The sequence below is a fragment of the Apostichopus japonicus genome, chromosome 2 (genome assembly GCF_037975245.1).
Source record: "Apostichopus japonicus isolate 1M-3 chromosome 2, ASM3797524v1, whole genome shotgun sequence".
In the NCBI taxonomy this organism is placed as follows: domain Eukaryota; kingdom Metazoa; phylum Echinodermata; class Holothuroidea; order Aspidochirotida; family Stichopodidae; genus Apostichopus; species Apostichopus japonicus.
In genome coordinates, this window is record NC_092562.1 from 28,434,479 (window position 1) to 28,459,061 (window position 24,583).

The 24,583-nt window shown below is 38.5% G+C and overlaps 2 protein-coding genes across 4 annotated transcripts; one reads left to right on the plus strand and one right to left on the minus strand.

Moving 5' to 3' along the window:
• Nucleotides 1-391: 391 nt before the first annotated feature.
• On the minus strand, nucleotides 392-2,343 carry LOC139954681 (mitochondrial import inner membrane translocase subunit Tim29-like). The gene is made up of 2 exons (XM_071954600.1): nucleotides 2,186-2,343; nucleotides 392-1,211 (listed from the first exon to the last, which is right to left on the minus strand). The coding sequence occupies exons 1-2, from the start codon at nucleotides 2,292-2,294 to the stop codon at nucleotides 718-720; spliced, it is 603 nt and encodes a 200-aa protein (XP_071810701.1). The 5' UTR covers nucleotides 2,295-2,343; the 3' UTR covers nucleotides 392-717.
• Nucleotides 2,344-2,582: 239 nt separating this feature from the next.
• LOC139954665 (calcium homeostasis endoplasmic reticulum protein-like) lies at nucleotides 2,583-22,089 on the plus strand. 3 transcript variants are annotated; one of them, XM_071954578.1, is made up of 17 exons: nucleotides 2,583-2,767; nucleotides 4,407-4,577; nucleotides 5,695-5,882; nucleotides 6,689-6,826; nucleotides 7,624-7,775; nucleotides 8,811-8,922; nucleotides 9,668-9,757; nucleotides 11,010-11,447; nucleotides 12,502-12,607; nucleotides 13,342-13,446; nucleotides 15,609-15,701; nucleotides 16,083-16,381; nucleotides 17,031-17,164; nucleotides 17,722-17,883; nucleotides 19,326-19,550; nucleotides 20,076-20,152; nucleotides 21,163-22,089. In XM_071954578.1, exons 1-17 carry the CDS (start codon nucleotides 2,740-2,742, stop codon nucleotides 21,333-21,335), a joined length of 2,691 nt encoding a protein of 896 aa, XP_071810679.1. In that variant the 5' UTR covers nucleotides 2,583-2,739; the 3' UTR covers nucleotides 21,336-22,089. The 3 variants fall into 3 exon arrangements, with proteins under 3 accessions (XP_071810679.1, XP_071810687.1, XP_071810696.1); XM_071954586.1 differs by having other exon boundaries at nucleotides 13,342-13,434; XM_071954595.1 differs by lacking the exon at nucleotides 13,342-13,446.
• The last annotated feature ends 2,494 nt before the right edge of the window (nucleotides 22,090-24,583 follow it).

Here is a 24,583-nt window from a genome sequence, read left to right on the forward strand (position 1 = left end):
GAGGTGTCACCAGTACTTTTAAATTCCTTTACTGCTTAGAGGGCGCTCTTTCCATTTGTTACAAAACACCATTTTCACATCCTGAACTCCTACATAACTAACACAATCTGTACTCCCTTATCCCTATTACCTAGTTTATTTACTAGGTAACTCACTTTATCCTAACAGCTGGCATCACCGGTTTTCCCCATATTATTTACATCTCATTTCTTAAGATTTGCTTCATAATTAAGTTCTTAGTACCATCACTTTCTTTCTTCTGCCTCAAAGTATAGCTAAAGAAATTTCTTTACATGGCAATGCGACAGTTTGAGACATTCCCTTAATTATTTGAATTTTTGTAATGTTTGATCACATACAGGTAATACAAAGATCACTATCAACAACTGAGCACTCTCAACTGATTTGTATTGCTGTTCTCTTCATCATGTAGCAACAATTAGTACAGAATGTAATTATCACTGTGCATCTCCACTCTGGGAGAATTTGTATTTCTTAAAGCAGAAAAACATAGTAGACTTCAGTAACTGGTACCAGCTTGCTGCCTGCTTAGACTTATCTTCAAACTAATGAACTTGGCTCTCAGGATCACCATCTACGCATTCTTCTATCATACTGCAGTGCAAAGGTTCCGAACTGGATTATCCATCATGCTTGATCCTCCTTGAAAGCTTTCTAAAATCATATGCGGGATATGAGTTTACCCCATAAAGGATATCACCTCACCATATCCCCTTCAAATTCATTTTCATTGATGTCATAGTCGATCATAGCTTTCTCCAAATGCAGCCATCTTCCATGGACCCCGATGTCGACAATCCTCTCAGGAAACTCTTTCCATGGTACTTTCAAGTGTGTACATGTGGAATCAAACAGACTTAGATTTCTACTATAGTTGTCCCTCCACATGATGGAACACACACCTAAATTCATGCGTTTCAGAACACCCTTGTTTCTCATTTCGAGTAGGTCCTGGGTGTGTGAGTCAGATGTTTGATTGCGGACTAAGTCACTGACTTGCAGTAAGTCGTTTGACGCGTCCACCAAGGCTCGATCAAAAGAATCTTCATCTGGATTAGTGGAACCCAAATAACCAATCGCTGAAAGTCCTGTGATGTAAAAAGCTGCCTTTATGGGGCGATCTCTGGCATCTTTGAATATATCCATGGTAGATGACTTGTAATCTCTCATGATTTGCAAGACATAGTCTCCTGAAAATGAAACAAAATGTAATACTAAACAAATTGAGAAATGTACTGCAAGAATTTATATATGTTAGGAGTAATTATAGAATACAGGGCCACTCGATGATTCTATCTGAGCATCCGGATGCGCGGATGCTCAGTCTCACCCTAGTACGTATGTGAGTAAAAAATGTCATAGTCCCAGTTCTTTCTTTTTGAGTGGATGCGCGGATGCGTGGATGCGAAGTCAAAAATTTCCTAAGTCCTTTCCTAGTACTTCTGTGGTGGAATTTTAGAGGGCGTCGCACATGTACGGATGCCTTTTAAGAACGACACACCATTGATGTGGAATATCTTCGTACATACGGATATTTCAGTATTGGAAATACGTGATGGTATATGTTGAAACTTTTTGAAAATTATTTAATTCCATTCCTAGTACTCCCGGGGTGGATGCGCGGATGCGAAGTCAAAATGAAATATGTGATGGTATATGTTGAAACTTTTCGAAAATTATCTAAGTCCTTTCCTAGTACTCCATTGGTGGATGCGCGGATGCGGAGTCAAAATGAAATACGTGATGGAATTTTAGAGGGCGTCATACGTGTACGGCCATGTACAGACACACCGCGCATCCGGATGCTGGGAAGAGTTAATGAATGGCCCTGTATTCTATAATTGTACCCCTACCATATGTTATATAGCACACCAGTCATATACCAAACCTAGTTTGACAACCAATCGCGCAATGTTCTGTTTAGCTTGTTCAGAGCTACCTCACAATTGCCTAGTACTAATACTAGACCTAGCAGAATAGGTGCCTATTACTAATAGGCACCTAATACTAATAGTATTAGTATTATCGTAACTAACGTGAGGCATAGGCTAGCCTACGCCGAGCTGTTACTGTTTGTTTGTGCAGCATAATGCCACCGATGCTGTTTGTCTGACCATAGTTTGAAGAATATATGTTATTACGAAATCCGACTCGAAATCCATACCAAACTTTTTGACTGCAGCACTATTCACAAGCCTTTTCGTAATGTTTGTCACTTTGCCTGCCTTCCCTATAGGGGCTGCCATCTTGTTTTCGTAGCGTAAAGAAAACATTGACCTCGAATATAAGAAGTAATAGCTAATTTGACCTGTTAATTTTGTGTAAATATTAAGTTTTTATAAAGTTGACACATATTCGATAGTAATTTAAATGTAAATTTATTTCGTTTTTGTCACAAATATCCTGCAGGTTTTTATAGCAATGAATATTGAAGATCATTCGTAACTGATTATTACACTACGCAACCACAGTTATGGCTGTAAGAATAGACTGCATGACTGACGTTACTTAGTGATCACGTTTTGGAAAACGTCGTGAAACCAGGCTCGATTTTACAGTACAGGCGCTCGAGCGGTAATAAGACATACAGTACACACAGCAACCACTATAGTACCAGTCAGCTTCCAATTTCCTATGTCCAAAATCACTGGCATTTCTAATGCTAGTGACTTCTTGATGAACTTCTCGTTAAAGCTTTACGACAAATAATAAATAGAAATGGACGATAACGTGAAAGCACCATCAGGTAAACATGCATTTCCGCCAAATGCTTTACAGCCTATGCCGATCATTACTCGCTAGGCCTAACAAGTAACATATCTAGCGTAGGTCTAGTAAGCAGTAAACCGAATGTAAATATTAGGCTACAGCCTGTATGCTATCAAGACTTGTTGTAGCTTAGTGTAGGCTAGGGCTTGCTGGGCCCAAGGACCAAGTACATTTGGTTACAGTATTCGTATGGATAGGAATATGTCAATCCCAGAAGCACAATTGCTACATTCTAAATTTCTAAACCAATGCAATCAATGTTAGCTGAAATTAAGATGAAATGTGATATCCTGACAAATAGAAAAAAAGAGGCCTAGGCCTAGGTTAGTTACAGTAACATCACCTCCCGAGCTGGTTATTTTAAGTAAATTTTACTCCATGTATACTGTAATGTTAAGTTTGCAAACGGAACGGTACAGGCTATTAACAGGATAGTCCAGCAGAAAAGTAGGCTAAGGTTAGCCTTACTACTACTAGTAGTAGTATAGCTAAAACTGATTCTTCCAATCAAAAAGAATTATTTGGTGCTTACAAAATATTTTACATGATGTCAGGTTGATAATAAGCATCATGCTTCCTCCCTAGGTCTTTTAATATAATGTCAATTTGGCCTTGCATATATCAGCATACTTAGTCTGTGCCTGTTTTCTTGGCCTCTGTTGGGAATGACTAACAGACTTTACAAATACAATCCACTTACTTCAGTTATTTCCTTTGTCTGCAATGGGTACTGTTATTCTCCGCACACGTTACTTTCCGCTGAAACAATACAGTGTTTTCTGCACACAAATTTGTCAGTGGAAAACGATGTTTTTTTAAGCGGAAAGTGCCATTTTTTTGGGAGGAGCAGAATGGCTTACTGAAATGATTAGGCACATGGAAGGATTTAGGAGGATGGAGAAGATAGAATTTGACTGTAGCAGGATAAAATGAAGCTCTGAGACTAGGATAGCTTAGGTTGTAGCTTAGGCTGTAAGCACTAGCTTAGATGTAAGCACAAGTTAATTTTAGTTAAACAGTGCCACCTTTTTTGGTTGAAGTTTTCGATATGGCGTGAAGGTGAAAAAAGGTCAGCAGCCTTGACGATTTGGTCTCGCTTAGTTTCATCCTTTAGGGGCCGGTCGGGTGGGGGGCGTGGGGTGTCTTTTGTGATATTTTCACATTAACAATAACAGAGTACAGAGTGAGAATATATAGGGCTATATAATATTATGCCTCATACTTCTTTAAGTGATCCCTAATTACATACACCCCAAGCCTCCTGTAAATTATAAGCAGCTTAACTGTTCTGACATGAGCTCAGTCTAACCATCCTTATCGACGTTCTTTGATACTTTCTCATGTTTTTTCATCATCCTGAAATTGGTATCCTAAAATTGAGAAAAATGTAGTGTACAGGTAAGTGGAATAAAAAGTTGATTTTCGCACAAGAATTTTTTCAGCGGAAAGTAATGAGCGGAAATTACCATGTGCGGAGAACAACTGAAAACATCTGCAACCACAATGTATAGTAAATAATGTGTTTGCAAATGAGAGTGCTACATGCTGAGTGCTTTAATTTATGGAGCAATAAATTTGATATAAATTTTTGGTTTTTTATACTTTTCATACTTCAGACCCAGAAGTGAAGAACATTGTTGATAAACTTGCCAACTTTGTTGCTAGGAATGGTCCAGAGTTTGAGAAAATGACCAAGCAGAAGCAAAAAGACAACCCAAAGTTCCAGTTTCTCTTTGGTGGCGAACACTTCCAGTATTACATAAGTAAAGTTAAGAGGGAGCAACTAAGTAAGTACCGTATCATGCTTGCCATGTCAAGAGTTATCCTCACATTCCTCTTTCCATACTGTAGACTGTAGGCATGACTGTTTGAAAGAAAAGATATTTGTCTTCAGAAAAGGCCAGGAAGTAAAAGTTACAAGAAATTGAAAGAGGTTTGATTGAAAATGAAACTATCACCATTATTTATGATGTGCGCACAGCACAGGTTGAAGTTAGCCAGGTACTTCCCAAATGTAGTTATGAGTAGTATTGCTTCTAGAAGTGGAAGAACAATACTTTTCTCAAACAATCCATGGAAAATACCCACTCTCTCTGGAATCTTTAGACAAGTACTTAAAAACCTTGCAGAAGATTTTTTTTTTTTCTATGGTTAGCTTCTTTCTTTCTTTTCTCCGTTCATGTAGTGTGCTAGAAGGAACTACCTATCCCTCGGTATCCGTTGTTTTGACTTGTTTGTATGTATGTACAGTATATGTGATCTTCCCACAAGCAGGAACTCGCGAAAGAAGCCATGGAGGCTTAAAGACTCGCAAGCTGACCGAAGCCAATCTCTCGGCACACATCCATTGAACGTCCATGTCTGGAAGTTGTTATTGAACAACACCCTTGCCAGACAACACACATTGCTGTCGGCGGGAATCGAACCGGGGATCTCATGACTGGGAAACACCGGCGTTAACCACTAGGCTATACACTCCGCCAACTAATTGCATTACAGTGTATAGTATTAGGCTATACACTCCGCCGACTTAACTAATTGCATTTCAAATGATCATTTTCTCCAAAGCTGACCAAAATGTAGCCTTAACATATACTATCCTAGTTAAATTCTTTCTATTTTGTGATATCATTTACACCTATTCTGATGACCTTAAAAAAGTGTGAGACATGTGCTACGATCACCACCACAATGATATTCTAATTGGCAACTTTGATTGACGCTTGTGTGACATACAGTATGTTGAACAAGGTAGCTTTTGAATGAGACTTCGATACCATCAGGTGACACTTCTTGCTTGCTTCACTTCTTAGTCCTCTTAAAGACTTTCTTCCAGCTCTGATAAAATCCCACAGATTCACTATGCACTGTAATTGTTCTTTTTTTGGTCATTTCCTTGTGCAGTACTCCAGGATCAGAAACAGAAAATCGCCGAGCAGCAGGCCAAAATTCAGGAAGTTATTACCCGACAGTCAATTCAGACAGCACCATGGCAACCACAGATACAACAGCAGCAACAGTTCCAAGACAAAATTAAGGAAAGCGAAGAAAACCTGGCAAAGCAAAAACAGATGCTACTGAGCCAGCAGAAAGTAAGTACTACTCTACCTAGGTCAATTGCTGCATGAAACTGGTTTAACAATTGTCCCCACCTGTGCAGGGAATAAATTTAGTGTTCAAATTTTGCATAGCTCTGAATTTTTTTCTCTTATAAAGCAGTACGGTTCCTGTGTAAAAAAAACTGCTATGCGTCTTTTCACTGGGACAGCGATTTGCCTACTTTGCATCACACTTTAGGATGTGAAACTGGATAAATGATTTCCTTGCAGTGTGTTCAAATTTGACTCCAAGGTCACCAAAGAAACAGCTCAGCATCAGGAAATAATTGTGTGTCGAACTTTGTGTAGCAGTTTTTAAGGCTCTAAATTTTTATCCTGTCTCAAAACAAAATCTGTGATACATCTTTGGACTTGTATTGCAATTGCCCATTTTGCATCGCATTTTTGTGATGCGGCACTGGATAAATTATTCCCAGAGTCAACGTTCCAGCTTGAAAGCTTTTCATGGTTTACTTCACTTCTGCAAATCGAAGCATAAACATTTATATTTGGAAGATATTGTCCTCGCTAACGTTTAGTTAATTTTTAGCCCCTTTTTTGATGTGTACACCTCAGAGACTGGAGACCAAGTTGCTGATAAACATTTTTTCTAACACCTGGGACTCAGAATCCTGCCTCTGTAACAACGATGCATGTTGACTCTCTGCCATTTAGATGTACTGTTATCATCTAAACTTTTCTTTGCGGGGGGGGGGGGGGGCAGGATTGGGTAGGGGGAGGTGTGATGGAATGAAGTCAGCTACTGTTCATATTTTGGTACAATTTTCTTTTCTGTCTAGGAACAAATGGAGTCTGTGGTAATGAGCAACCGCTTGGACAAAATTCAGGATTTGGCTCAGGCAATGGACATCAACTTGAGTGAATTTGATGCTACACTACAGGCGATCATAGACTCTTGTACTAAAGATGCGATATCTGTAAGTTTGGAAACACATTGAGAAACAAAGGACAATGATATAAAGACTTAAGTGTTTGTTTTATTCATTACATACAGAAGGGCATCAAAGTCTCTTTAATATTTGGATTACAAGGCATTTGGATATCCATAAACTTGCCATTATTATTATTATTATTACTACAATATTTTAATCGGGTTAAAATTTGTCATATTGGATTTCTCTAAGTTGATACCAAGGTCATAGGCTTTGTGTTTTGTATGTATGATCTACTGTGCTTGTACGTATAATTATCTATGTCTTGTAAAATCTATGTGTTGTATGTATTATCTTCTATGTATTATCTATGTATCGAATATCTATGTCTTGTATGTATCATCTACCATGCTTGTACCATCTTGTTTGTATATAATATCAATCATGCAAAGTTACACCTTATTATAAAGAATTATGTTAAATATAGCAGTGGTTGAGATGGATAGTGAGTCATCTGATCAGAAGCACTGAAGGTTAATTTCACCAAAATATTGGGAGAGGTCCATCATTCTGCTTAAAATATTTCGGAGCCAATGTTTGCTCTCATAGTGTCAACTTTGACACGACAGTACATTATTTTCTTACTATACTACTGTCGTATATCAGTTGGAAGATTAAAAACCAAAAAAAGTTTTCAGAAGAGAAAGAATTTTTTTTTAAGTTATACTATAAGACTTCTTTGCATCTGGACTTTCTTTTTCCCCCCACAACCTTGTGTACAGATAAACTACAATTTGAATCTTTCTAAACTTTTCGGAACTGTTATATTTCTTGATCGACAGGCTGGTAAACAATGGATCTTTGCCGCAGCCAAGTCTCCACAACATGCGGAAGTTGTCGCCAAGTATCTCCTCCAGAAGATTGCTCCGAAAAACATTCCTTTCACTACCAAGCTCCATCTGATTTACCTCATCAACGATGCTCTTCACCACTGGTGAGACTTCATTTTTATCTTTCCTCCTAACAAGTAGTTATCATCACTGTCATCGTCACAACATACGTCTTTTCGTATCTTTCAGTTGAATAATATCAACCAGATCACTTTCAGTTAATTTTTGCATATCATGTCTCAATTATGTATGTGTGTATGTTAGATCCTACTGCGAGCAGAAACTCGCGAAGAAGCCAACATTGGCATATCAAAGCGGCAAGCTGACCAAAGTCAGTCTCCTAGATTCATATTTTAACGTCCATGATTATGAATTGTCAATTGTCGACAACTCTGTAACTGGACGACATACATTAATCTTGGAGTGACTCAAACTCGAATTATACCTTTGTTTGCATGACTGGAGTAATGTTCAAGTCTAAAATGTCATCACAGAGCCCACTAGTGGTTGGACTTTTCATATTTTTCCCTATTCAGTGTATTGTCATTTTTTTTGGTACCCATGTATTATTAATAACATAATTTTGTGCCCTTCAAAATCTATGCAGTAATGACCACATTGCTGTTCATAAATGGAGTTTAATTTATTTTACAAACCATGTTATGAACATACCAATACAGAATATTTGTGTCCCACCAACTCAGTGTAATGCTTTACTTTGTCATTTGCAATCTTTTGTAAGGTTGTCTCCTCATTTAATCATCCCTGATCAGATGTTAGCTGAATAAAGAAGTAGTTTTAAGGCTCCTTATCTATCCATTTAAGGTGGACTATGATATTACAGGGGTTAAAGGTTGACTACGATACCAAGGGTTGACTATAACACTCAGGGGGTTAAAGTTTGCTATGATATCACAGGGGTTAAAGGTTGACTATGTAACCACAGGGGTTAAAGGTGGACTATGATATCACAGTGGTTAAAGGTTGACTGATACCACAGGGGTTAAAGGTGGACTATGCTACTACAGGGGTGTGGCAACTTCATGTCATAATACAACATTGATGTATCTGCTTTCTAGTTGCATCCTGCATTTTCTATTCCTAGGGGACTGTTCTAATATATTCTTTTTGATCCATAGTGTAAAGAGAGAGGCCAAAGATCTCCACACTGCCTTGGGGACTGTCATTATTCCCATCTATTGTGGGTCTTACCTCACAGCTAATGATGAAAACAAAGCAAAGCTTGATAAGGTAAGGTTCTAAATCTGTCTCTCAGGCATGAGCTTTTTCCGCGAATTCGCGGAATATCCGTGATTCCTTTTCTACCTTGGGGACAAAAACTATTATCCTAACACACTGTAGCATACGCAAACTGGAGCCTATTCCGCAATTTTTGCCAAATTCTGTGATTCTTTTTTTTTACCCCAGGTTCATTCTTGGTCTCTATCCATCTTACCTTTTGTGAAAACACACACATCAAGAAAATAAAAACATGTTATCTATTGATATCCCTCTCTGATTCTAGCATGTGGCCTCATTCCATCCATGGCATGTTAATTACATTGTCAAGTGTCAGTAGAGAGGGTTTGATGGTTTGAACATTTTCAGAACCTAGTGGTGTGCTTTGTTACTCTTTATAAATTCATTTCAATCTTCACAAGGCAGCTACTGCTTTTCTATTTACCTCTGTACTCAAAAACCTTCACATTTCTGTTAGTAATCCACGTGCTACAGCTTTAGGTCACTACATACATTGTTAACAAGAAGCAACCCCCATTTTATTCCCATTAAATTTGATTTCTACTTCCAAGTATATGTGTGCAAGTGTAACGGCACTGCTACAACATGTCAGAGACCATCTCAAGATGTAATCCTGTTGTACAATAAGTACAAGGGACCTGCCCAATCACTCTGTGGGTCTTGCATGCATGGTGAGGTTTGCTTCACCAGTGCTCTAGTTTGCTTTTGTGACTTCTTTTCATCATTTCATTTTCAGGTTTTGAAATTGTGGGCGACCAATCATTATTTCCGAGAGGGCATCATAGACCAGTTGAAAAAACCGGTGATATCAATGTCCACCTACCAGGTATGTCACGTACAAGTGGGGAGATAAGTAGGTTAAACATATGTGACAAGTAATAAGAAGTATAGATCTGCAGCAGAAATTAGATAAATCTATGGATATGCAGCAGGACGTACCTCATGCATAACTATCTTTACATACCCCAGCCAATCCTCACGTGACAGTATTTCTCAAGAGAACCGTTTTGTACACAGTTTAATATGTCGAGCAATGTCATCATGCATGATACAGCCCAATGAATGACGGATCTTGTGGAGCGGAAAACCCTATGGTTAGGGTTAACCCCTAGGGTTAACCCTAACCCGAGAAATGCTACATCACGTGTAGTATCATACAATACGGTACTTCTTGCCACATTATAACTTGTCTTGAGAGATGAAAAAAAGTTGAGGTCTTGGTGACATACCTGTTCACTCAATGAACTTTTGTCGGCAAGTGTCGTGTCACACAGTGTTGGCTGATGAACTCCCACAATGGACAGTTGCGTTCATTTTGGTACAAGAGTCAGTGTTATTGAAGAAGGGGTGGTGTAAATATCATCATTGTGTGCTTGGAAAGATCGTGTGATATCAATAATGGGGTATTTTAAATACTGGCTAAAGTTGAGGCAAAAATTAAAATTTGGTGAAGAAAATATTTCATCATTTCATCTAAGAGCAGCTACTGTGGTATATTTTGTGGAGTGAGGCAGTATGTATGATGTAGAGGTAGTTCACATTTAAACAATTTATGACAATGACAACAATTTATTTCCAGCAACTTTATACAGTTCATGAATGTTTAACAAAGCATAAATGAATAACAAAGCAAAAACGAATATTTTTGATATACAATACAAACAAGAAGAACAGGTACAAAGTAAAACACTTTCATCATGATATTTTATGCGCTATAATTAAGCTATACAAATGCAAAACCTATATCTCAAGTTGACAACAAGATATGAGAATTATGGGGGTTTCAAGTCCCAGGGCAGAATATTTTCATCTGCTATGTAAAATGTCATTCTGTCCGCCATTGGGAATGTCTCATAACAGGTCACCGTGTAGTGTGCAATCCTGGCTTTGTTGTCAGAGAGTGGAAACTACAGACATTTAAACTGTAGACTAACTTGTTTCATAATGTTGTACCATTTTAAAATAAAGTGGAACACACAAAATGACTTGAAAACAAGTGAAAGCATGAAATGTTAAGAGGTTGTGAGGTTAGTGGAATAAGAAGTACTATGCTCCATCTCATCCTCATCTGTCCAAAGGCTTTCCAAATCAAAGAGAATCACGAGGCTATCCAAGGCGTCCTTGCCTCCGTACAAGAGAAGATCAAAATTCTGGAGAAGCAGCACGGTGAATACGTAGCACACATGCAGTTACAGCAACATCAACAGCAGTTACAGCAACAGCAACAACAGCAGTTACAGCAACAACAGCAGTTGCAGCAACAGCTGCAGAAACAACAGCAGCTACAACAAATACAGATTTCACAGCCAGTTTTGGAAGTTCTGACCACATCTCAAGGTCCGTCCGGTGCGACCCAACCCCATGAGATGGCGGTGCCTAAGATGTCACTAGCGCCATCAGACCAGCAGGGGTATCCCCCATCCTCCCAGGAATCACCCATACTGCAGCCACTGCAACAGCAGCCCCAACAACAGCCTCCTAACCAACAACTAACAGACAGTATTATTCAGGACAAGGTAGGTTACCATGGTTACACATTCTGGTAGAGATTTTACTGCTAAGGCTAATTGTTTATTTTCTGGAACGGATCTTTCACTGAGATGCCATGTTTCACCAAAGGGGGGAGGGGAGGGGGGGGTGTTAATAACTGAGATTCTTTTGTTACTGAAAAAATATTTCTGTTTGTGTATGTCATTTCTTTCTGCTGAAGGGCTTGTATGTGTATGACTCAGACAAGATTTCTATAAATGGGTTGACATCTGTTATTAAAATGGTTACATCTATGTGGTAAGTGTGCCGTTAGTGTGCTGAACGTGAGGGAAGCGCTCGTTTTCTCCCGGAGATAAGCTATAGATATTGTAAGTGATAAGTAATTGCCATGCCTTATTATTGCTATCTACAGTTGTTCATTACAGAATATCAATGAAACTGTAAACGTTAAAGTCCAACAACACTAACTGGTTTATTACACATATCTGTATTATTTATGAATGGTGCCTCCCATTTTCAGGTCTCTGTTGTCAACATATTTAATCAGTCACGCTATGTTTGTCTTGCCCACCATCAGTATCTTAAGACACGGTTTGAAGTTGCAATTCAACATGGCAGTGAACTAGCAACACAATTGAAACCGGAATTTCATATTCTGGCATAGTTACTACCAATGTATGGGTTGGGTTGGTGTGTGGGTGATATAAGTGTTACTGTTTTCTTGTATTGTTCTCTCTATTTACTTATGGGAGTGCTCTACTAGACAAGCCCTCTGGGTTTTTTGGAGTGCTTCCTTTCACAATTTTCCCTGTTGTTGATATGTTTTGTCACTTAGTTAACTTCTCTGTATTTATATTGTGAAGAAACAAATAAATGAAATGAAATGTTATAGTTATTAATATGTTATAGTGAGACAGATTTGTAGAAGTGTGAAAGGTATATTTTTTAATGATCTTGAAGGAGTAACTTAAAAAAATGGTTTTGCTCTAAACCTGAACTATAAAGAGCTCCATTTAAAGATGACCATTTGAGATGAGAGTAATTATTGCTTATATAATCTCTCTTGTTTACCTCCAATAGATACCACAAGTCGACCATCATCCTCTAGTGAGTCAGTCTGAACCACAGGCAACCAATCAAGGCTCACAAGAGAGGGAAGCACCCTCTCCTTCTCCTATGAGTCAAGGTAAGTCTTTAAACTATTTATTACGCTCTGTCATGTATATATGCATGCTTTGCCATGTATATGCATGCTTTGACACAATGCTTCACGCTATTCATTTAATCCTTTCTATCGTAATCATCTTGGGGCAGTAATCGGTAAAGTAGTCTACGGGTATCACTCGTGTAAGGTACATGGTGGAGGTGAAAATCTTTCAAATCAAGCTCTTACAACTGCATTTTGTCATTTTTGTGGTAACTTCCCAACATTGAAACCAAACCAAACCAAAAGATTTCTCAACAATTCCAAACTCAACCTACTTTCCGTGTGGTACCGAACATATTTGAGTCCCACGCAGGTGGTGTAAAAATGTGGTATGGTTCATCTGCAAACCTCAACAGTGTTTTGTTTAATTTCAACATCCCTGATATGCTTTTGGTGGTTTCAGTAATGATGTGTTAGTACCTTACATTATAATGGGTGGAGTTTGTCACTTGTGACAGTGAAAAAAAATACTGCATGCATTCATTTGTTGTCGGTTAGGAAATGCCTCTGGTGTTGGGCTATATAATAAGGTATTTGTAGCTTCACATTGAAAATGGTGCGGTTGCTTTTTATTAATTCATATCTATTCCGTATTCATTATTGCCATCATCGTACTTAAGGTCTTACACAAAACAATAGGTCAGAAACACAACAATTAGAGATTAGTAATTGACGGTCCTGCTTTTTTTTTTCTTCTCTCTCTCCTATTGTAGCATCCTCTATGCCCCCATCACTGGTGTCATCACCTCTTACCTCAATCAGACACCCCATGTTACACCCCGTAGGACAAGCTACAGGTCCACAAGGTACTCCTCAAGGTAAAACGTGTGAGATGTCATGGTCATGTTTGAGATGGCACTGTGTATTGAGAATTCTCTTACCGAGAAACAAACTCCCTGCAGCATCGTCAGTAATTATGACTTTAACACTTAGCGTTAGACAAACTGTCCCCACACTGAGGACGGCCTGATTGTCCCCACACTGGGGAAGGCTGATTGTCCCCACACTGAGGAAGGCTGATTGGCAGCCCCAATGTGTGTCTGTATCAATATCATTTAATCTCTTTTCAACAGGTACAACAAATTTATCGAAACTCTTGTATGATCTCCTCTCTGCGGTGTTTCATTTTGTCACTTTCATGAGAATAACATCAATCCGTGTTAACTTCTTGTGTGTGTGTGTGTGTGTGTCCACTTTCATCTGCTCATTTAACATGTCAAGCACAATGAGAGTATTGTTTGGGTGGTGGTTTGCTCACTATTATCACCATGGTCAAGTGGTAGGGCCAGCCAGTGGTCAAGGGGTAGGGCCAGCCAGTGGTCAAGTGGTAGGGCCAGCCAACATGGCCTACAGTCTCTCCTTTATGATTCGGAAAAAAACAACCTGAATTAGGTGAGGAGTAACAATGTAAAATTATATAACAATGCCTGCTGAATATGCAAATGAATTATCACAATGGGGCTCTCCAGCCAGGCCCAAATCACAGAGGGCGCTGTCATATGGGGCCGTGCCTGTTCTGCGAAACGTGACAAGTTGCAGGCAACGATTGCTGATCATAACAGTACAGTGACATATTTATTGAAGAAAATAGCTTTTTGAAACCTGTCGCAAAATTTCAAGGCAGACTAATTTTTTTTCTTAATTTGTGTAAGTTGCGTTTCCTGAAACCCTTTGTATTTTTTTCCACCAAACTGCTCAAAAGAATTCAACCTTACACTTAAGTCAATGATCCAGCCTGTCTGTATACAAGTTCACCTGGTGTGTACGCATTCTTGCGAGCATTTCCACACGATTGTGTTATTTTGATTGAGATATCTGTAAACAGACTGTACAGATTACACACAAAAGGACCGATATGATAGCGCCATCTGTAGAAGAAGTGCTTGGGAGCTCCATTGTTGCAGTTACTGTATGTCTGGAATGCATTGGTCAACTATCAAGCAAGGATTGTTCTGCAACAGTCTACCATTTACTACATAGGATTGTGTGAATTTCTCCATGACCTTTGTCGGTAGCATATACTGTAGACATTTCATTTCATTACATTTCAAATCTATAGAAACAGCCTCTTCTCATTAATAGTATGCCTCCTAATGTATCCTTTCCTTTTCACTGATGGATGCAAAGCATCTACCACTGTCATCCCATTATAAGTACTGTAATTGTCTTATCCGTAGAGTTCATATGATGCAGCGAGAGGTGCGAGCTAGCAATGGTACATTCTGAGTGATTTTTAGCTTTCACTTTGAGAAAGCTTGTATTCATAAGCATCCCTTTTAATGGTTGTTTTGGACTTATTTAACTAAGAGTTAGAGGGTCCAAGTCCTTGTGCATGGGCTCTTACAGTAATCTCTCTTACCTCACCTATCCCAGTTGTACAGATTGGAACCTGCTAGGTAACTGTATGTAAACATGAATATACATAAACATGAATTTACCTTTCATGAGAGATGCAGTAATTTACTAAAAGTATCCCATATCGCTTAATATGTGATTGCAATTTTTGTTTTTATCATGTTAAAGACACATACCTTGCTGGAGGCAAAAGGAATCTATGTGATGGGGTGATGGCATGTGTTTGTGTGCGTGTGTATATGTATGTGACACTTGCTTGTAAATATGGTAACTCAAAAAGTGTATGGTGGATTAACTTTATACTTGGTATGTGGATCTGTCTTATTGAGTACAAACAAGCCTATTGTTTTCTGTGAAGTTCAATGGTCATTTGGGGTCAACAGAAGTCAAAGTCTGAAACTTTGTGAACATGATAACTCATTAACAATTCCATCTGATTCTGAAAACTTCATCATACGATGCCCCAGCTAACGACAATTCACCTACAGTTATTTATATTAAGCACAAAGGTCTCTCTCAACACTGTCCAATCAAAGAGGCACTACCTGTTTAAAAATTTGAACTATTGTACTCAGGCATGCTTCACGTTGCTTGAATTATTTCTCCTTTTCGTGGATGTTTACAGGTTTGCCACCAGACCCTAGCCAAGTACTACCAATGTTTGACCCCAGTCGACCCCCTCCTGGATTCCCTCCAGGACCACCACCTTTCCAACCAGGTGAGACATGGTTTAATTACCAGTAGCCTTTAACCTGGTCAAAAGAATTAAAGAAACCATAATCAATGAACAAATCAGTTATTGTTACTGCATCTGATATTTTTCAACGAAACAAATGAATGCATGGCAAAAAGAACATGTTCCATTTATGTTTAAATGAAGACATTAGTTGTCTCTTGCCATGATGTGGTAGAGATGTAATGGATGGTTGGTTTAATATCATCCATTATCAATCCTCCGTCCTGCTTTATAGTCGTTCATTTTATTCCGGCCTTCAAGAGTCTGCATTCGCTGTTCCATTTCACTGAGGTGCAATGTCCACGTGTCTCATCTGGCGCTCAAGTTTACGCTTTCTCTTCTTTTGAACGTTTCATTCGTCAGGGATGCCCCCACCAAGTTTCCCACAGTTTCCTCCGATAGGAGGAGGAGGACCCTTCCCGCCCATCGACATGTCGGTGCCGCCACCACAGTTTGGTCAGCCACCGCCCCATATAAGAATTCAAGGCCCACATCAAGGCTCCAACAGCCCTCATCAGGGTCCACCGCATGACCCTCCACCGCAGGGACCTCATCAGATACAGAGTTTAATGCCACCTGTACTGGATCCAAATGACCCCTCCTTGATTCCCCTGGCACCTTACTATGAGCTTCCAGCTGGGTTGATGGTGACCCTTATAAAGGTGAGACAACAAAATTCATCACATGTTCTATGTTCAGTGATTCCACTCTGCATGAAAATACCTCTTTCGATTTATTTTTTATGTTGTCATTGAGTATAAATGATATTTCAAAAGACAGCAAATTATCGTGAAAGTATACATATCACGTGTGATTATGGAATGTCGGCAATTGTGGCGAAGTTTGCTTAAAATATGGACTGGGCACCACTCAAAAAAAAAAAAATCTTCTCAATAATAGTGACATCTTTGATTTCACACCAATATGCAATATGAGTGCGTTTACATACCTATTTTAGTCCTACCCTTTTTGGACTTTTATATCTATGATTTTTTACCCACTTTCGTCCTAATTTGTCTTCGGTTTCATTCTATGGTTTTTTCTACGATTTCATAAGGACATGCTGGACCGCCTGAGAGTGGTTTTGATAAATATTTCCATGTACAATATTTCATTGATGCATTGATAATTGAATTTTTACTTATCCGTGACTAACTCTCATAGAATTGAGTATTGCAAGGAAAATGTCACGTGACACGTTGCAGTAACAATTGACATGTCTAGATTATTTTGGCTTTGATAATGAAAACATTAAGTAGTCTTGTTTAGATTCAACAAGCAGGTGTTATAATTGATTCATTTCTCCATCAGCTCGAAGACACCGATTACAGACCTCTGGACCCAGATGCCCTAAGGCTCCCTCCTCCTCAGCCACCTAGCCAGAGGCTACTAGAAGCAATAGAGGCATTCTATGCCCCTCCAACAAGAGAAAATCCTAGAAACAGGTAAACCTTATCTTCTTGTGGTTAAACTTCCTGTTCATATCTGTAATCAAAGCTCTCTAACATTGGTAGTACTTGGGCCAAGATCTGGTGGCATACCTGTAAAATGTATGTTGCAACATTATTTTGTTACAATCTTGAACATTCTAAAAAATGTATTTTGTCTTTCAGCATAATGTGTATGGCAAGCAGTTTGTTATTTAGGTGAATTTAAAGTGAATTTATAATTTGTGTGGCAAGAGGTTTGTTAAAGGGAATTTATAATGTGTGTGTGGCTGTGGTTAGGGGTTTGTTAAAGTGAATTTATAATATGTGTGTGGTAAGAGGTTTGTTAAAGTGAATTTATATTGTGTGTGTCAAGAGGTTTGTTAAACTGAATTTATAATATGTGTGTGGCTGTGGTAAGAGTTTGTTAATATGAATTATAATGTGTGTGTGGCAAGAGGTTTGTTAATGTGAATTTATAATGTGTGTATAACGTTCCACCTTAAAGGAAATCTTTGTAATGATATAGATCATGTTTACTACAAATGTTGACCATTTGTTTTCCTTCTAATCAGTGATGGCTGGGAACAGAATGGACTCTTTGAATTCTTTAAAGTAAAGCACAAGTATGTGACAGCAAGAAAAGAAAGAGGAGAGCATCGTCGGTCCAGGTCCAGGTCGAGAGGCCGCAGACGGTCCAGGTCCAGATCAAAAACTCCTCCCAGGAGACGTTACAGGTAATCCTTGTCTTCCCAAAGTGGGACCAGTGTTGTTAACTTTGTAATAGTGATTAAATTATCACATACGGTGCAATCAAATGGAGTAAAAGTTTTGAACTTTTTCTGATTTATGAGTTTAAAGATGTATGCAGTATCTATCTTAATGTATCCAATTTGCTTTCTATTTGGATCCATGTCAGTAAATGTTTGTCATCTCTCTTGGAATGCAGTTTACAGACCTGTGTTGAAAATGAAATAGAAGTGAGGTGTTTAACATATTCTGTTGTATGAAATGCATTCAGTGTTAATTAATGTTGGTGATCTTATGTCAGATTCTGTGGAATGTATGGTTTCAGTATGGTTTCAGATTGATTGTATGTATGGTTTCAGATAGATTGTATATATGGTTCCAGTATGGTTACAGATAGATTGTATGTATGGTTTCAGATAGATTGTATGTATGGTTCCAGTATGGTTTCAGATATATTGTATGTATGGTTACAGATAGATTGTATGTATGGTTTCAGATATATTGTATGTATGGTTTCAGATATATTGTATGTATGGTTACATATAGATTGTATGTATGGTTTCATATATATTGTTTGTATGGTTTCAGATAGATTGTATGTATGGTTTCAGATATATTGTATGTATGGTTACAGATAGATTGTATGTATGGTTTCAGATATATTGTATGTATGGTTTCAGATAAATTGTATGTGTGGTCATTCCAGTATGGTTACAGATTGATTGTATTTATGGTTTCAGATATTGATTTCAGATAGATTGAGAATTTGGTTATAATTACATCATGTCTCTTCAAAGAATAATTTGGATTATAAATTTGTATGTTTAAATTTCTGTAGTAGTTTTGTCAAATACCTCGGACTGCATGTCGCATCCAGGTCATATATGATGCAATTCAAAATAGTATCAGGTTTTTGGCTTATTCTGCTTCTTTCTTTTTTTTCAATAAAATATCAAGTTTAAATGTTATTGCAATGTTTCTCACATTTTCGGAAGTACATTTTCAAGCACATGTTAGCCCCAGGGGAAAAAAAGAGTAACAGTTGGTAATATTGTTGAATCTATCTGAAGCAATTTCAACATCTGTACTTCTTTGCATCGTACAGACTTTGTCTCATCTCAAGACAAGTATTCAGTTTGCAGGCATGAGCTTTTTCTGCGAATTCGCAGAATATCCGTGATATTCTTTTCTACCTCGCGAACAAAAACTATTATCCTAACACACTGTAGCATACTCAAACTGGAGCCTATACCGCAATTTTTTTAGTTCCGTGATTTTTTTTTTTACCCCAGGCTCATCCCTGAGTTAGTCATCTTCTTCTTTAAGCTCATTGATATGTCACCATTAGTGGACTGACTAATTAAGTATCCATTTTATTTCAATCAATGCAATGTTCCTTTTATTGGATTTGATTTTCCTATCGATACAGGTCAAAGTCAAGATCCAGAAGTACATCTCCTCCATATCAGAGAAGTTCCAAATCCCCCTCCCCAAGCAGAAGGCAGCGCCCCCGACGTTCGATATCAAACTCGCCCCCGTACCAACGGACTTCCAGGTCGCAGTCCCGCTCAAGGTCCCGTTCACCAGCACGGTCCCGTTCACCAACACAGCGAAAGCGATCAAAGTCTAGGAGCCCAACACCTGATTACGGAGTGTAAGTATTCCCCAGCCCCCTCCCCATCCCCCCCCCATCCCTGCTCATTCCCTGCAAGTTTCCTTCCTTTACAGAATTGTCTTTGAACAGGTATGGATTAGTTGTGACTTGCTGTTCGTAATTGAAACTCTGTAATATCATGAAATGTTGTTTAAACTTGACTTTTCAATCTAGAAGAGGCCGATAGTATCAAGTCATTGTATTGATTTCAGTAGAGTGATTTCACTTTTTTGCTTTTTTAATCAATTGAAACGTCCGTTAGTATTGATTCCAGCAGAAGAGTTCACGTTTTATGCTTCTTCATATCAATGTCCTACCGTAACTGAATAGTTTATTGAAGCATTATTACTGCAGTATAGGAGTTTACTTTTATGCTTCTCCATATCAATGTCCTACTGTAACTGAATAGTTTATTGGAGCATTATTACTGCAGTATAGGAGTTTACTTTTATGCTTCTTTAATATCAATGTCCTACAAGTTGAAAGTATTAATTTGACCATGTTTAATATTTCATCACTCTCTAGACAACCTTTTTACCAGATGAACACAGAAACTAAATTAGGGGAAGATAACAAAGGCCACCAGCTGATGAAAAAGATGGGTGAGTGTAATTCTTGTCAGAATTCTGTTTCTCCTAGAAGATGAAACGCATGTTATGAAAGCTGCTGGTACATGAGCTTTATCAGGTCGAGCCCTCCAAAATGATAAAGTCATAATATCACAAAATATGTAACGTAACTACGGTGCAGTAGATCTGGTTTCTTCCAACAAACCAAACATCGATTCGATTACAATCACAAACGTGGGTAGATGTGTTCGTATGAAAATGACACATATCTTTGCCAAGTTTTTGGGGGAAATATTTTGGAACAGTATCGTAATAATATAAACATATATACTGATTGAAACTATTGAAAAATTGAAACTATTTTATAGAGAAGAGTGTGGACATAGTTGTGAAGTCAAAGAGACTAACTGATTTCTGCTGAATTGAGCAGAAGTTTTAGAAAATCGGATCATTTAATCCGATTCCGTTGTAATTGCAAAGGAATAAATTTGGTTTATCTGGTATGGCAAATCGTTTCTGATGTTTAAACCGAATGTGGTCTCTAAGTTTAGTTCCCAGAAATTTTCTTTATATTCTTTTCTTTATATTTATATATATATATATATATATATATATATATATATATATATATATAAATATATATACATATACATGAACTACGTTGTTATCTTCTTGCATAAATAATGGGTGTGTATTCCAGATGTTTCTGATATATTTGAGGCAGATTAGATTTGAGAAGTAACAACACCTGGAATACACTTATGTTGTAGTATTCTTCTCTGATGTCCTTGCAAAACTTCTTAATATGTTGTGTTGTAGTTATGTAGCTCAATCCGTCCTTAAAATAACTCTGAGTGTGTTTACTTTCAAGTAACACCTCAACCTACTATCATATACTGTTCTCCAGTTTGTGAGAATTTCATATAATTCTGTCGAATGTGAACCCCACATACATCCTAACTTTCTTGACGAACAAAAAAAAATTACACTACCCAGCACCATCAGCTTTTAGTGAGATGTATAAGCCTGCCTCTTCTTTTCAGGATGGTCTGGTCAAGGCCTGGGTGCCCAAGAGCAAGGACGAGTGGACCCTGTGGCCGGTGGCGAGGTCCGTGAAAAGATGGACCAATTTAAAGGGGTCGGGGTACCGGTCAGCGATCCGTTCGAAAACTTCCGGAAGAGCAAAAGTTACACTTTCAATCGCAGGGGACGTTGACGAAAACATCTTGTTTCTTTAACTCTCTGTAATACAAATAGACATGTTGTTGAGTGGGGAGTATTTTGCACCACACAGAGTGAGTGATAGAGAAAGAGCTAAGGCTTTGTTGGTAGCAAGTGGCTGGAAGCTTTAAGACAAGGAGGTTCAGAATTTTCAGAATTTTGAAGATTTAATCAGAAAGGTCTGCACATGGTCAGAACAACATGTACATCAGAATGCAGTGTATATTTCAGTTTGTCTGTCAGTTTGGGTACGGCTTGACAAGAAACCAAATGTTTCCCAATATTTTGGCATGAGTCATTCTGGAACAGTAGAGAGCACATCGCTCCCAACTCACTGATTCTCCGAGGTGAACCGACCGTTAGAATAAATATTCGAGGTGTTTGAAGTAAAATTAGCCACTGTAGTGTTTAACTCCAGTCAGAATGTGTATAGGGCAACACTGATTGCATCTATAAAGAGTATATGTAGGATCTTAATGGTTAAGATTAATATCACTGAATGGTTCATAATATAAGGCCAACATTGTGTGTTCTAATTGGGGGGGGGGGTGAAAGGGGGGGAGAATTTTCTAACGAAATATTCACTGTCTATGAGGATTGACGAACAAACAGTTCACCCATCCCCTGCATCATTAGGTTAGTTTTTGCTCTGTTTCTCCAGCAAATTGTAACCGTTATGGACTGCAAACTTTACTCATGTCAAACATTTGTAAATCTGTGTGAATATATTTGCTCCAGAAATCATTCATTCTGTTTGTCTATGTGTGGTGTTTTCCTTGAACTTATTCACAGTGGCGGAGCTAGGGTATCGGTCAGAGGGGGCGAGAATGGTCTGTAGGGGCGCTTTCGACACTATCTAAGCGGAGCGCCACCACAGGTTGGCGCGGAGCGTCCTGTTTTTTTTTGAGTAAAGATACTCCCTAGATCGCCGGAAAAGACCCTTTCCGGGCCTTGCTAATTTGCACATAAACGAAGAATAAATAGCTGTTAGAGAATTTTGTCAGAAAATTACAGCACGAAAATGTGACAAATGTCAGTAGGTATTTGAGAGCGTAATACAAAAGTCAATAATCGGGAATAAGTAAAAAGTGGTAAAAAGCTGAAAAGGGCGCCAGCAGTCCATTTGAGTCCGTCAGGGGGGGGCATTCGCCCCCCCCCCCCCCGACTGTTGGATGCTCCGCCACTGCTTATTCATTTATTTATATATTGTACAGATGTAAAGGGGCCATCCAAAATGTAAGATCTTTTTTTTGTAACTGTTTTTTATAGTTTTCCACAAAGTAGAGAATTGTTAAGCAACTAAGAAAATAATTTCTCCACTCATGTTTAGCTGCGAAATGTTTCAATTATTACTTGGCAGATTTAATCCAAAAGTACTTTTTTTTTTCTTCAACAATTGTCTGCAAAAGGTTTAAATAGTTCTCATTGATGTTGTGTGTAATGCTTCATTTTGCAGGGAAATATTAAATATATGTTACTGGATTCTATCAATGATTAAAAAAAAATATGATATTATTGAGATCTTGGTAGGTTTGCAAACAAAGTTCATTAACAAGTGGAGTGCTAATTGCTTTAACTACCCAGGATCATTAAAACGAAGTAAAGAAAGCGCTGTGCATTGGAATAAACTATTTATTACGTTCGACAGGCGTACTGTTTGCTATAGGCTATTGCTTGAATAATGTCCAGACTTGCTACCATTTGTATTATACCATTATAACTGTAGCTTTATAAAAGGCCCCTGGTATGTGGACCAACTTAATATTCAATCCTCGAATGGGATTAGTCCATTTATCATTATGTCACTTCAAATCGTTCTGCAAGCTTTCATTGTTAGCTCGTTGACCGGACAACTCCCCCTGGACGAGTACCCCCCAAACAATTCCCACCCGGACAGTTGCCACCCCAGAAAACTCCCCAGGACAATTCCCACCCCAGTCGACTCCCCACTGGACAATTACCCCCGGACAGTTACCCCTTGCAGACAATATCCCCATGGAATCCCCCCCCCCCGAACAATTTCCCCTGGACAATTTGCCCACAGATAATTGTCAATTGGGAGCACCCAATTAGGAAGATTTTATAACGCTAGTTACCAATAAAAACTGCGTCCTATATTATTTTGTGTTAGCATAACCAGCAGGCCCAACTCACCTGAGCATAAAATAATGGCAAAGTTAAAGATACGAACAACGAGTATCTGTGTGCGAGATTCTTGTGCATTAGTGATATATTTATTTATTTCCGTTTTCTGTGTGTAAACCATGTCTGCCCTGTAGAGAGTGACTTTCGCTTAATTTTTCCACATAAAGGTGTGAGATATTGGTTTACTATGGTCTACTTACATAGAGATCTGAATTACCACTCGTCCTGTCACGCTACCATTGTTATAATTTTACAATGTAGTAAAACAAACGAACACCGTTGAATTGAAAAGCTTAAATAGCAAAATTATAGCTTCACTGACACAATTATTATATTTTTATAATTCAGTAAATTTGTGAGAAAATTTGTTTTGACGCGCTTCGCGCGCAAGCTCCTTTGATGCTGTGAAAACTCCTTGCACATGCATGTTAGCTAGATAACCTTAACATTTTCTGCGCTCTTCTCGCGCACTATAGCTGCATGTGTGTCCGGATAGACTTTTTTTGTCTTCCTTGCCAGAGGCAAATGGAATCTATCGGTGTAGTGGCTGAAATTCCAATTGGATGGGTTTTGAAGAAATTCCGACTGCTGCCTTGTGCCTCCCTACGCCCCCCCCCCCCCTCCGCTTCTCGTCAACGATACGGTCAGAGTCAGTCAGACACCCCGTCTTTCGCGACTGCACTTTTGTTCCGAACTTTTTTCGATACATTTTAACCCACTGGCCCTCACTTCACAAACTTATGAATCACTCTGGTTAAGCAAGTAAGCAACTGAGTATAAGTTATATGTTGAATGCTACATAGACTACTTACTACAAAAGCTTTGTTAATTTAACAAAGGGAAACCATTTTTTTCAACAAATTATATATTCGACGACATAGTGAATGACCAAAATATACAGTGCTTTTTCCTAGCGCTTATTTTTTTTATTTTTTTTGGGGGGGGGGGAGGAGCCGGCGGGGCTATTTATCACACACATGAATAATCTGCCTATCATCTTCGTCAAGGACCGATAGAGTTCTTAGAAATAAGTATCAAAACATACTTCAAAAACATACAGTTTTCAGTGGTTGCGGTTCTCACGTATGCGATATACGC

What these genes read in the sequence shown, in the direction of transcription:
- LOC139954681 (XM_071954600.1), bottom strand. Translation starts at nt 2,294, where the DNA reads ATGTTTTCTTTACGCTACGAAAACAAGATGGCAGCCCCTATAGGGAAG. An exon ending in TGCTGCAGTCAAAAAGTTTG is followed by an intron (nt 1,212 to 2,185) that starts GTATGGATTTCG and finishes TTTCATTTTCAG; the next exon opens with GAGACTATGTCTTGCAAATC.
- LOC139954665 (XM_071954578.1), top strand. Translation starts at nt 2,740, where the DNA reads ATGGACGATAACGTGAAAGCACCATCAG. An exon ending in GTACTAAAGATGCGATATCT is followed by an intron (nt 6,827 to 7,623) that starts GTAAGTTTGGAA and finishes CTTGATCGACAG; the next exon opens with GCTGGTAAACAATGGATCTT. An exon ending in CCAACACCTGATTACGGAGT is followed by an intron (nt 19,551 to 20,075) that starts GTAAGTATTCCC and finishes ATCACTCTCTAG; the next exon opens with ACAACCTTTTTACCAGATGA.